At 46.2% G+C, this 12,622-nt stretch overlaps 1 protein-coding gene across 1 annotated transcript in view; it reads right to left on the minus strand.

Moving 5' to 3' along the window:
• Positions 1 to 1,918: 1,918 nt before the first annotated feature.
• The window catches only part of TRANK1 (tetratricopeptide repeat and ankyrin repeat containing 1), a 73,459-nt gene continuing 62,755 nt past the window's right edge, over positions 1,919 to 12,622 (minus strand). The window contains exons 20-23 of the mRNA XM_069475502.1: positions 9,237 to 9,382; positions 5,350 to 8,399; positions 4,610 to 4,708; positions 1,919 to 3,513 (exon numbers count right to left, since the gene is read on the minus strand). Coding sequence (XP_069331603.1) covers positions 3,413 to 3,513; positions 4,610 to 4,708; positions 5,350 to 8,399; positions 9,237 to 9,382 — 3,396 coding nt within the window. The 3' untranslated portion in view covers positions 1,919 to 3,412. The remainder of the gene's footprint in view (positions 3,514 to 4,609; positions 4,709 to 5,349; positions 8,400 to 9,236; positions 9,383 to 12,622) is intronic.

Genomic DNA, 12,622 nt, shown 5'->3' on the forward strand with positions numbered 1-12,622 from the left:
GTCCTGCCTTCAGTCATCGGAAGACTGGACTTCTGTCCCAGACAGAGTTTGGAAGAACAAGGGCTCTTTGCTAAGAACGGTCAGGCTGGAGTATGTGTGTGTTGGTGGGAAGAGGGGAAGGAACAGCCACCAGAGGCATAAGACCCTCTCCCTCTGCCTAGCAGGCCTCAAGGGAACCAAACAGCATTCAGAGTGGTTAACACTGACTGCAAGGAAGTGGAGCCAATGTCTAAGGCAGTTAGGAAAATGGTTTGTTCTTTGTAATGGGTTTTTAGAAGATGATCTGTCCCTGCAAATTCCCTCCCTTGACTGGGAAGATGCACAGTAGGTGCGTATGTGCTTATCCAGCAGCTGGACACACAGGCGCGCCCGTAGGGTGAGCTAATGGGGTGATCATGACAAAGCAGAAGATAGCACAGCGGGCCTGACCACTGCCCTTTAACAGGCCTGCTCACAAGGTTGGCCTCTGGCTGGCATCTGGAACTTAGATACAGGAGGGTTCCCACCACTCCCAGGACTGACAGGATTGGCTCCCGATGCCTAAACTGTTGTTATAAACAATGTGGTTTACGCTGAACACTACTTCCTTCCGAAGACTCTGGGACTCTGACATATACTAGGTAGAAGATACCTATTTGACCAACCCCCAGGAAATCCTGAGCTCTAGGCCTCTGGTGAGCTTCCCAAAGGAAGCTTCCCAGAGGAATATGGCAATATTTTACATAGCAAGTTGTCACAACTCACTGCTGGGGAATTAATCCTGTCCTGTGTGACTATGAACAGGGCCCTTGGAAGCTTGCCCCTGGTTTCCCCCAGACTTGGTCTCACACACCTTCTCTCTTTGCCAATTGTACTTGGTATGATTCGGCTATAATAAATCAGAGTCATGATTACAACCACATGCTGAGTCCTGTGAGCCCTCTTAGTGAGTTATCAAACCTGAGAGTGGTTTGGGGGAATCCCTGACACACACTCCCTTCCTGGACTTCCAGGCCAGGACAACAAAGCCCCTGCAACTGGACTCCAGGACTCAGGTCATTAATGGAAACTACTGATCCTTCTGCTACATTCCTTTCTCCTATCCCAACCTCCACACCCACACTCTAAGGAGCCTTACAAGTTGAAGGGATGAATTCTTGCAGGTCATCTCTCAGGCCGTGAGTGCTATTGAACAGTGCTGATCTAGAAGGCAGCAGGATCATCTGTTCCAATTCTGAGCCTCTTTAATCTTAAAGCATAGGATCAGATGCTTTGCTAAGACTCAGCTGTCCCTGCTCACCTGACACAAGCAAACACTGACATCACAGCACAAGACCTGAGGGTATTCGAACACATGGCAACACTTTACAGAAACACTCTGCATCAGGCAGGAAGGGATCTTAGACCAATTTCCCAAAACAGGAAACTGAGGCCCAGCTAGGTTATGTAAATGCTGCTACTACCCATGCAATGCACATTTCTATCACCACTGCTTTCTCACGTTTCCATCTCTCTCTTACAACAAATCCTGAGGCTCCTGAAGGTGGTGCTGCACTCAGGCAATCAGTGCTGAATAGCTCTGACTCACCCCAGCTTACACGGCTCACTGGGGGCTGGAGAGGGATTGAATTCCAGGTCTTCTGCCTCCCACGGCAACATTCCTTCTTAGGGAAAAGGCCTGGTACATGGAATGGGAAAAACTTACAGTCCAAACCCTGCATGCTCAGGAGCATCCTAATTGGAGAGAATATGCACAAGGCAGGCCCTCAAGAACACTTCAACCAGCTGTGAGTCCCTGGACTGAGCTTTATTTCTCTGTCCCTGACCAGTAAGCTTCTGTCCTGACCAGCATCAACCGTATGACTAGAAGAGACCAGCTCCATGATTTACCCCTTTACTGTGAGGAGAGATTGAAAATAAACAAAACAATAGCAGCAGGTAAGAGAAATGATTTAACTTTATAAAAAGGTGGTAATACAGCAAGATTTGGTTGGGGTTTTGTTTCTTTTTTGTTCTGTCAAGCAAAGTTTATAAAAAACACCTGGAATAAAAATTAGAAACACAACCTAATAAAAATTAGAAACAAACATTTCAAGGGGACAGAGTCACTTAGAAGAGAAAACAACAAGCAGCTAAAGCAGCAGTAACATGGGGGAAAGTTGGTTCTCTTGTGAGGACGAATCAAAGACCAGTGTGAACCTGACCTTTCCACACCAGGTCGAGCAGAGAGGTGGGGTAAGGGTGGGCAGTGACCCTCAGAGAGGCAAGAAGGCTTCCCAAGTGGGACTACACTGAGGGCTGCTGGCTCAGTGGATGGAGCGGGGAAGCAATAGCCACCTACTGAAAGGCCCACACCCTGCCCTCTTACAGGGCCGACCAGCCCCATGGCAGTGATTCACAGCCAAATCCTCATGGATTGGCACTGTAGGGCTGGCTTCCTCCTCTGTCCACTTGCTCTTAACTGACCTGCGGCTCTGCAGGTCATGGTCCTACCATGGTGAGCTCAGCGGGGAGAAACTCAGCAGAATGTCAACCTAAGCTAGAGTGGCAAACTTGCCAAGGAAAACCAAGAAAACTAGACATATAGGGCCACATAAAAAACACTTTTCGGAATGTCTGCACCACAGCCAAGGCAGAGTTAGGACCACCTTGGAGAGGCATGCTGGGAATGCCCCCAGCAACATTCCCCAGCCTTTCACCTCTGGGCGGATTCTTGACTACATTCTGAGGTAGTCTAAACGTGACTTGCACAGGTAGCTGAGAACGGTCACAAAAAACAGGGCAGAGGAAGGGAGGGCAGAAGGGTTGTCAGAGAGAGAAATGGCTAACATGTGTAATGGAAGAAACCACACTACAAATGTAGACTTAACCAGAGATAACCGAATGCAGCCTGGTATCACGGCGGCCAATGGTAGGGCCCACACAGACCCTGAGCCACACGCAGCTCTTGTACTGCTTAATCTTGCAGTAGTGTGACAGGAGATGAGGGGTCCATAGAGGGATTTTCTGGTCCAGAGCAGCAGCAACTCTGAGGTGAGAGGTGTCTGTCTTAAACACCTAGTCCTCTGCTACTGACTCGTGTCAGGATAAGTAAGGATGAACCAGAAAGCCTGGGGACTTTGAAAGGAGGAGTCCCAATGTTCCCTTCAACTGTAACTCTAATCTACACATGTTTCGCAGGAGGAACTAATATTGTTAGACTTTACTTGGAAAACACTTAAGAGGTCCCTGCAGGTGAGGGAGTAATCAGACTCTAAGCCACCACGGAAAGACAAATAACAAGAACAAAAAGCAAAGGCCTTGTCAGACTCTCCTACTCATTTTTGTAATGCTAGTTCACATTCTTTTACTCTTGGGGCCCAGCACTCAGAATTCTAAGTCAGGATGGAATGTTCTAAAGGTTGAGGAGGCAGCAGCTGTGTGGATGTGGATGTTAGTATTTTTTCTGCTTTCCACATTTCCGTGAACGCCTCCTAGGACGGAGCTCACCAAAGTCTTCAACTTCATTTTCATAATCATCTTCTTGAACGATACCTGTTTAAAAAGCAAAAAACAGAAACAAAGTGCAGGATGGTGATTTTGTTTTTTTTAACCACTCCACTGTAAGATATAACTTTCTAGTAAAATCTAACGTCTCTGTAATAAGGGTGCCAAGAGAAAGAGTATTTTCCTTTGAGTAGTGATGTTGCTTCTCAAGAAGAGCCAGAGAAAACACCCTTCCCCAGAATTAAGCTCTTTTATAGGTTGGTTCCTCTGGCCTTACTTTAGTGGCCCTTTAAATAACAAAGAAATCAAGCAAAACCTAAAGTCAACCATAAACTTGAGTTGGTATACCAATTATCTTCTATTTCAAATAAGCACAAAACCATGGTCCCCAGAAGGGACTACATGCTAAATATTTTTTATTGGCACAGCCATTTGTGCCAAGTCCCTTCAAGTTTTCCCTAACTCTGGTGTCTGGATTTTCCAGGGGCTTCCAGGGTTACTGAAATACTTGGAGCAAGAAGAAATGTGGTCCAGCCAAGAGGGGGCAATAGTTGGAATGGGAAAGAGAGAAGACATTCCAGATCACACAAAACTTGGCAAGATAATTCTGACTGCCAGAAAGGAAACCTGATTCACTCTACACAAGCTTTTAACCCTCTGTAGGAAGATGTGTGCAAGTTTCCCCAATGATTTTGTTTGTTTTGTTCAAAAAGTGTATCCCCAGGCCTAGAACAGCATCGATACATACTAGACACTCAATAAATATCCATTGACTTAAGTAACTGATTGACACAGGAAAATATATTTATCAAGGGATGGCTTCAGAATACTTTGCCCATCCTTGGGAGTCCCTGCATGGAGTATACGCAGTGACTAAACATCATCAGTAACAAACAGTTCACGAGCAGCAGGAGGTTTTCAGCAACTAACATGAGCCTGGTATAACAGCTCTCACAGTCAGATAGGAAAGCTCAGATACTAATGTTGCCAATAATTGGACTCAATGGGGGTGATGATCCTAAACAGTGAAAGGCCATTATTGACATCACTGGGCAGCCCCACTTTAGATTCACCTCAGAGCCAGCAGTATTAAGAACCACAGGACCCAAAGTGTTACCTGTCCCTGGAATATAGGACTCCTTACCTTCCTCCTTTAAGCAGAGCTCTGTTTTCACCAACCACTCTCGTGCACGCCTGACCGACAGGATCAGAATGTTGACCAGCCGAGTCATCGCCTCCTCCGCTACAGAAACCAAAGAACAGGCTCTGAGTGAAGAGGTCATCACAGGGACTAGAACACCAAGTACTAGAGCCAAAGCCCCCACGCCCTGGTCTGTTTGTGCTTTCCCTGAGGAGAGCCCTCCTTACAGGATAAGGGACCAAAAGTTGCCTTCTGCTACCACAATAAACTACAATTAAAGGCTAGCCTGACACCATTACTGTGTATCTACAGAGACTGCCAAGTGCAAACATTTCAGAACACTTGTGTTCAAAAATCATTAAACCTTAAACTGAAAAGAGTGTCTGAATTATAGAGTGCTTTAAAATATGCAGTTTCACTGAGTTTATATATAACTTCTACTCAATGTTGCTAAGAACTAGCTTCTTCTTAGATCCTCTCCATAGAATTAGCAATTTTCTCATCTGTAGCACCTGGGGAAACTGCCTTGGCCAAAGATAATCACAAACTTATAATTGGGGGAGGGTGGTCCAAACAATGAGGTTTTGCTGTAATTTGAGAACGTACATTTCTGACTTATATTCTGCTAATGCCAAGATTCCATCATCCCCAAGTCAGAAGTCACTACAAAGGATTTAACTCGGACAAGCATTCTCAGAACCTGGGTCTAACCCCTTCTGGGCCCCATCTCCACAGACCCTTACCACCAGCCCAGGCCTTCCGCCTGTAGAGGTCCTCCACCATCTCTGAGACCCTTTTGATGTTCTCCTGGACCTTCCTCTGCAGCATGTGGCTGTGCTCTTTAGAGCCCAGGTGACTGTGGATCCACACACTCTGCTCGATGTCCTGCACCACCAGCTTGCCTTCGTCAATAGCTGGGTCTACCTTCTCAAGGAAGAATTCTGAGTATTTCTGGTAGGCCACTTGCTGCCTCTGGTGGCCTTCTAGGTGGATGTGCTGCTCGTAAGACTCGCTGTTCCTCTCCCGACACTCCTTCCCTTCCAGCTCAGCCCTGGAAAGGATCACAGTGTCTGAAGCCACTCCCTCAAATGCTTTGCTGGGGCTGAAATAGTTCTCAGGGCTGCGGATGAACTTCACCCCACACAGGTCACACTGAGTCCTGTCCACGTCAGCCCTTTTGAAATTCCCAGCCCCAGGCTCCCTGGCCTCCTCTCTGATGTGCTCCGTCTGGGTGCCCACTCTTCTCCTCCAGCTAATGCACAGAGATACCACCAGACACGCCCTCCTCAACTTTCGCTGGATGGAGGCCTTCCGCTGCTTTTGGGAAAGGATGGCGGCCAGGAGGTAGTCTCGATCTTCTAATGCCAGCTCATCTGTCTCATCCTCACCAAACTCACACTCAGATTCAGCTAAGTAGTCCACAGGGTCCACACAGAGCAAGCGATTCAGTCTGACTTCCTCATGATAGAGGCCGCGGAACATGGACCCTTTGGTTTGCACGCTGTCCCACCGCCAGTGGCAGTCCATCAGGTACTCTTCATCCCGCTCAAAGAGCAGTTCCTGCAGTGCCTCAGCCACAGACTTCACAGTGACTGCCATCAACACCCGCCTCACCACCTTTAGGAGCCTCTCGGGAACCTGGTCTGGGCTGTCCATGCTCATGAGCTGCAGCCTCGTCTCGATCTCCTGGAAGTGGCGGTACAGGAGAGGCTTGCATGACGGCTGCAGGACCTCCTCGGCATTCACTAGCATCACCAAGCACAGCACCAGTGTCCGCTCTGCCTCGCCTGAGACCACACAGTTTATTTCACTGAAGGCATCAAGCAGGACATTGAACTGCACGTTCTCACAGCCACATAGCACCTTGACAAGGTAGGAGAGGTGGAACCGGAAATCCTGAATGGCTCTTGTCACATCCTTCGGTTTGTATTCCTGAATTATGGAGAACACGTCCCCAAACTCCTTGTCCTTCTTGCTGAACAGGAACTCCCAGTAGTGCAAGAGTGCAATGTAGCTCTTGGGGAGGCACAGGATGGCATTCTTCCAGAGACGGGCCAGCACCACCCCGCAGTGGACAAACTGGAACTCCAACAGGGCCACTGTGTTTCCAATGCTGGGGACGAGTGGTTCTTTGCACCTCTTGACAAGGACATTCATGAAACGGAAAAAGAGCCTTTTGTAGTCTTCTGGGTTTCTGTACACATAGAACTGGTCGATGCAATTCTCCAGCAGCCGGATGAAACACAGGTGGGTCTTCTCCATACTTTCATCATCCTTGTTGGGTGCCAGCATGCCAAATTTACCTTCTATTCCTTTCATCTTGCTGCCTCTCCCCCTGCCCCTGTCATCTTTTTCAGATTCTAGAGCTTTGAGCTCCCTGTTGTAGTTGTCCTCCTCCTGGTGGAGCAGCTTTTCAAACTCCTCCGGGTAGTTGGAGGACAGAAGGAAAGCTTGCATGGCACTCAGCCACAGGTCTGTGGATTCCCGGCGGCTCCGTGCCCTTTCATTTTGAAACAGAAAGTGGATGTACTCTTTCAAAGCAAACCTGTAGGATCGGAAGGATTTGTAGTGTGGTTTGAGGATTTCTTTACATGCCATGGGATTTTCTGACAACACTCTCTGATGGAAATGCTTAGGGAAGAGAACATTCAGGAAGGATTTGCAAAGGCCATACATATCTGTAGACAAAATATCATCAATTTCTTCAAGTTCTTCAGCTAAAATTTTAGGGAATACTTTTTTAGCTTCCAGAAGCAATCCGTTGATTGCCACCAGGTGTATTTTTGACTGAACCACACACTTGGCCTCACAACGCCGCAGAGGCCTGTGAAAAGCATCACAGTTTTGCTCCTCACATTTTAAGCCTACAAGAAACCTCGTGCAGACCTGTGGGTAGGTCTTCCCAAGCAAGCTCTGTGCAATCTGACACAGCCTGCTCAAAAGGTGTTTATTTAAGGCTAATTTCACCTGGTCAGTCATTATTAAGTAATGGTCTTTTGTCTTCTTCTCTCTCAAGTTTAAATCCAGGTCAACAATTATTCTTAATATAGGCCCAGGGTCATTTTGAGCTATCTGGCAATACTTGGCATCCACCTGGGAAATCCCAAAAAACTCAAAGCAAGATTTGACCATTTCCTTCTCAGCATTGTTAGTCACTCTTTTGAGGGCCCTGACTAGATTGAGGAGGACTTCCAAGCCCCCCGGAGCCAGGGCCAGAACCTTCTCAGGCTCAACCTCACACTGGCTGGCTGCTTCATAGAGCGCTTCCACCACTCCAGCTGAGTGGTTGAGTGTGTCAAACTTGAGAAAGGCATCCTTGAGCTTCTGAAAGTCTCTCAGGATTACCCCCTGCAGGAACTGGGCCTCGGCGATGCCGGACAACTGGCTGGTTTGATAGCAAAGGTCAAGTGCTTCTCTCAGAATGGCCTTGGTATGTTCCACATCAAAATCCCTGGCCACATTGAGGCGGGCAGCCCCCAGCAGACATGAGGCCTGGAAGTCCTTGTCCGTAGTAAGCCTGGCAGCCTCCAGGAGGCAGCCGTGTTGCTTCATCAGCAGAGCAGCCTCTTCTCTCCGACCTTCCCTGTTCAGCAAGTCTGCAGCTTCTGCTATGCATTTCCGAGACTTCAGGAACACCAACTGGTCCTCTATGTCTAGCTTCGAGAGGACAGCCAACATTTCCTTGATCTTATTTGCACTAAGGTACTTTGCTGCGGCTTCCAAGTAAAACTGACTGGCAGAATAGGAGAGCTTGGAAATGGGAAGGGTCTTGGTCTTTAGTATTTCTTCATACCTGCAAAGACAGAGGACACAAATGTCAACTTATTATTGCCCAACCAGCAGAAAATTTCTTCCAAGATACATCAGAGAGAAACTTAAATAAAACTTCCAAGTGTAGGTATTACAAAATAAGACCAAAACTCGTCAGGCATTCAAGCATTTTTATAAATGCTTGATTTTACATCATTATCAGTATAATAATAATGAATAATAAATTCTTTATTCTTCAATAGGGCATTAGTGTGCTTTAATGAAATATAGCGGAGGTGCAACTCAAGCAAGTGGGAGTTAAGTTTGACAGTCAATCTATAAGGCAAAATTTATGCATAGTCAAAATTACCCTTGAAAATACTCCCTTCAGCTCTACAAAACCATGATAATCATTTGGGATATACAACTCTGTTCAATTTGATGTGACTAATGAGAAAGGATAAAATGGGGGCTGTATGCATATCAGCAACTACATTAGTCTCCCCCTTATTATCTAACTTACGATTCTTCTCTCTTGCCAGGTGTGCATGTGGTTGGATTTGTGTGAGATTAAGGAAACTCTGAAGGGCCTCCCTTCATTCTGCTGATCGAAGTCAGTATATCCTCTTATATACACACTCATAACACACCCTCATCTTCTTCGGCCCCCTCTCCTTGTGACACTCTGTCAAAGCTTATAAATAGAGTGGAAAACACAGTCTTGCTCTCAAGGCCCAGCACCAAGGCCACCACTCAAGCAGAAGGAAGGCAACATGATCATGCCACTTCGGAAGTGTCAGGGTACCACCACCCAGGGCACGCTGCCCCCAGGGAGAAGGAGGAGGAACGGTGGGAGAAGGGAGAGAATAAAACCACCTACTTTTCCACTGCAATAGCAGCTTCTTCAAAAAGCTCCTCTTGGCAGCACATTTTGAGTGCTAGATCAAATTCCTGAATCTGCTCAAAGCATCTGAAAGCGTCTTTGTAGCACTGGCTTCGCTTATAGAAATAGGCAGCATCTCTTATCTAGAACAGAGTAAAAAATTACTTTTAGAGTATTCATAACATAACTTTCTGGTCTTAAAAATACCACAAATAATAAAGAAATGGTTGTATGTCTGCTATTTATTAGAATCCAGTTAAAATCCCTAAAACATAGATAATATTAGGAAAATGAATTTACAGAGAGAAAAATAAGTTTAAATCTCAACCTCACACATACACAAAGGTAAGTCCCAGGTAAATTAAAGATCTAAGTGTGACAACCATTGAGGGAAACTGTATGAGGATACCTGTGTGACCTTGAGGTCACACGTAAGTAGAAGGAGTCTTCACTTAACTCCTTCAACAAATAGTATCTTCAAAGAAACCCAAAACACACAAATTTCAGGAGAAAAACTGGTAGATTTCATTACATCAGAACTGTTCAAAGGGCATATGAAATAAAGTTAACAGAAGACAAATATTAACATCTAGATCAGCACTGTCCAAGAGAACTTTCTGGGAAGATGGAAATGTTCTATATCTGTGCCAAACAATCTACTAGCCACTAGACACATCTGAATATTGAGTCCTTGAACTGAATTTTTAATTTTCGTTAATTTTAGTTAATTTAAAGTTAATGACTCACAAGTGGCTAGTGGCCACCACACTGGAGTGGGCAGGTCTAGAACGTAAGAAGGATTCCTGCAACCACAAGAAAAAGACTTTCCTGGAAGCACAACAGAACACTAGGCAAAAGATATAAACCGGCAGTTTGCAGTGGGGGAAACTTGACCAACCGACAAATAAATGAAGATGCTCAACCTCACTAATAATCATCGGAATGGAAGTTAAAACTACAATGAGATACATCTACCAGGTTTTCAAAAATTGGAAAATCAGAACCCACTGAACATGGTCAGGAATGTGCAGATCCCAGAACCCTTATGCACAAAGTAGTACAGCCATTCTAGAAAGCAAAGTGGCCATCCTTAGTGAAATGAAATATATGCATATCCTGGGGCCAGCAAGCCCACTCCTGGCAATACACCTCAAAAAAGTCTTGCACAGGACTATAAGAAGATGTGCTGTACCATGGTGCTGTGTATGGCAGCCAGGAGGCAGCAGCAGCCGGGACATTCATTACTAGAGAAAGGGAAAAGTCTATGCAGTGGACTCCCACTCTGGAATATACAGCAGTCAGAAATGTGGCCAGATCTTAACACCATAGCGGGAGGTGGAAAAAGTGAAAAAGACAACAAGATGCCATTTAGATAAGCTTAAAGTATATATGTATAGAAGATACCACTATTTATTCTTCAACAATGCAATCTGAGGACATATATTAAATGTATTAGAATGGCTGCCAATGAAAAGAGAATGGGAATAGAGACTGGCTGTGAAGAGGATGAACAAAATAAAACACAAAATGAGTGTGCCTTGTACCCACCAATGGTGGGTTTGCTGTGAACAGAAGAGTATACTTGACTCCTCTTCCTGTCACACTTGCCATCCAGCCCATCAGCTGATTCTGTCTGCTTAGCTTCCCCAACATTGCCCAGATGCACCCACATCCCACCACCTCCGCCACTGTCATGGCAGATCACGCCCCATCATCTCAGCCTAAGCCACTGCTAGACTCTCCTAACTGGCCTTTCTGCTTTCCACTCTTACTGCTCTACTGACCTCTCCACAGAGCATCCCAATAATGAACTTCATGTCACTCCGCCAGCCAAAACCTTCCACTGGCCCCCCGTCACACCTGAACAAAACTCAGTTCTCACCACAGTTGACAAGGCCCTACTGACCTGTCCCTGCCACCCACTCTTACTCATCTGACCATTTGCTCCTCACTTTGCTCTGGCCAGATTGTCTTCCTTGCTGTTCTTCAAATTCGCCAAAATGCTCCCATTTGGGGGCTTTTGCCTGTGAGGTTCTTGGCTGTGATGCCTTCCAGCAACTGTTCTCATAATTTCTGCTCAAAAGTCAGCTCTTTGACACATCCCCTCGCTCTCCCAGTCTAAAATACCAACCCCAACACATTCTTCTCCTTACTAAGCTCTAGTATTCTTTTTAGCCCTCAGCACCCCTGACATCTGAGACACTATTTACTGACCCCTGTATCTCTCTCCCACACTAGAAAGGCAAGCTCTCCAAAGGCAGAGGCCTCCACTTTGTCGTCTGCTGGTCATCTAGCAACCACAGTGCCTGGCACGCAGCAGGGGGTCTACCTATTTGTTGAATGTTTAGTTTCATAACTCTACTTGCTGCACCTGAGGTCCAAAGGCAAAACAAAATTGAAATGAAACAAAACAAAATACATGTGCCAGGCCCTCTAAAAATTTTAATCTTAGCTGGGTGACATTTAATGAGACAAACTACATGAAGTGCTAAAATAAAAAGCAAGATTGCTTCTATGTCCAGAGATCTCATAGATAAAGGAGCTCCTAGACCAATCTCAGCCACATCAATAAAACCCCATAACCAGTACATCTAACCACCCCATCTCTTTTCCTCTCCTTGACAATGCTGATTACTCAGAAGAAAAATCCCTGTGCATGAATGAAGGCCCAAGTAGGTGCCAAGTGTGTGCCCAATTGGAGGGAGAGAAGAAAGGGCTGGCTCTAAGCAGCAACTCCCCACTCTGGCCCACATGGGCTGTACTTATGGTCTCTTGGTCTCTTCCCACCCACACTTTCAGAGGCACAGCATGGCAGTCTAGCAGGGTAGGGTAGGTGAAGAGATAAGAAAGGGGTCTCTGGCTCAGTCATGGCAGGCACTGGTAGCCAAAAAAGAAAATGACAGGCATAGGCCTACCCCCTATAGTCACTTCTTAGGGTCTAGGGTGGTGGCACTGAAGGCTGGAAGGTGGGGGAACTTAGAGAGGTTAGAAACTATCCGTACTTCCTGGAATCTAGGACGCAGACTCCCACCCATACTGAAATATCTTCTCCAGGATCCTTATTCCATCCCATCTCCCACCTCCTAACAGTCACATCCCATAATAAACATGGAGCCGGGCAGGCAACATCAGGAGGGCCTTATCTTCTTTGACACTGACTTTGGGTCACACTTCAAAGTTCCCAATAGACCCCACTCCCACCCCTCATAATGCCCAGGGAGAAACCCGCCTTCTTACTGGAGGATCATAAAGCCCGATATGGGGAAAATGCCACAGGCCACCACTTAAGTGCAGCCTTGCCAACCACCTATAGTGAAGGACTAGACTGCTTTAAATTCCAATCCCTCATAACGATACATTAAAACTGAAGCTATAAGAAAATG

This window comes from Eulemur rufifrons, chromosome 7 (genome assembly GCF_041146395.1).
Source record: "Eulemur rufifrons isolate Redbay chromosome 7, OSU_ERuf_1, whole genome shotgun sequence".
NCBI lineage: Eukaryota > Metazoa > Chordata > Mammalia > Primates > Lemuridae > Eulemur > Eulemur rufifrons.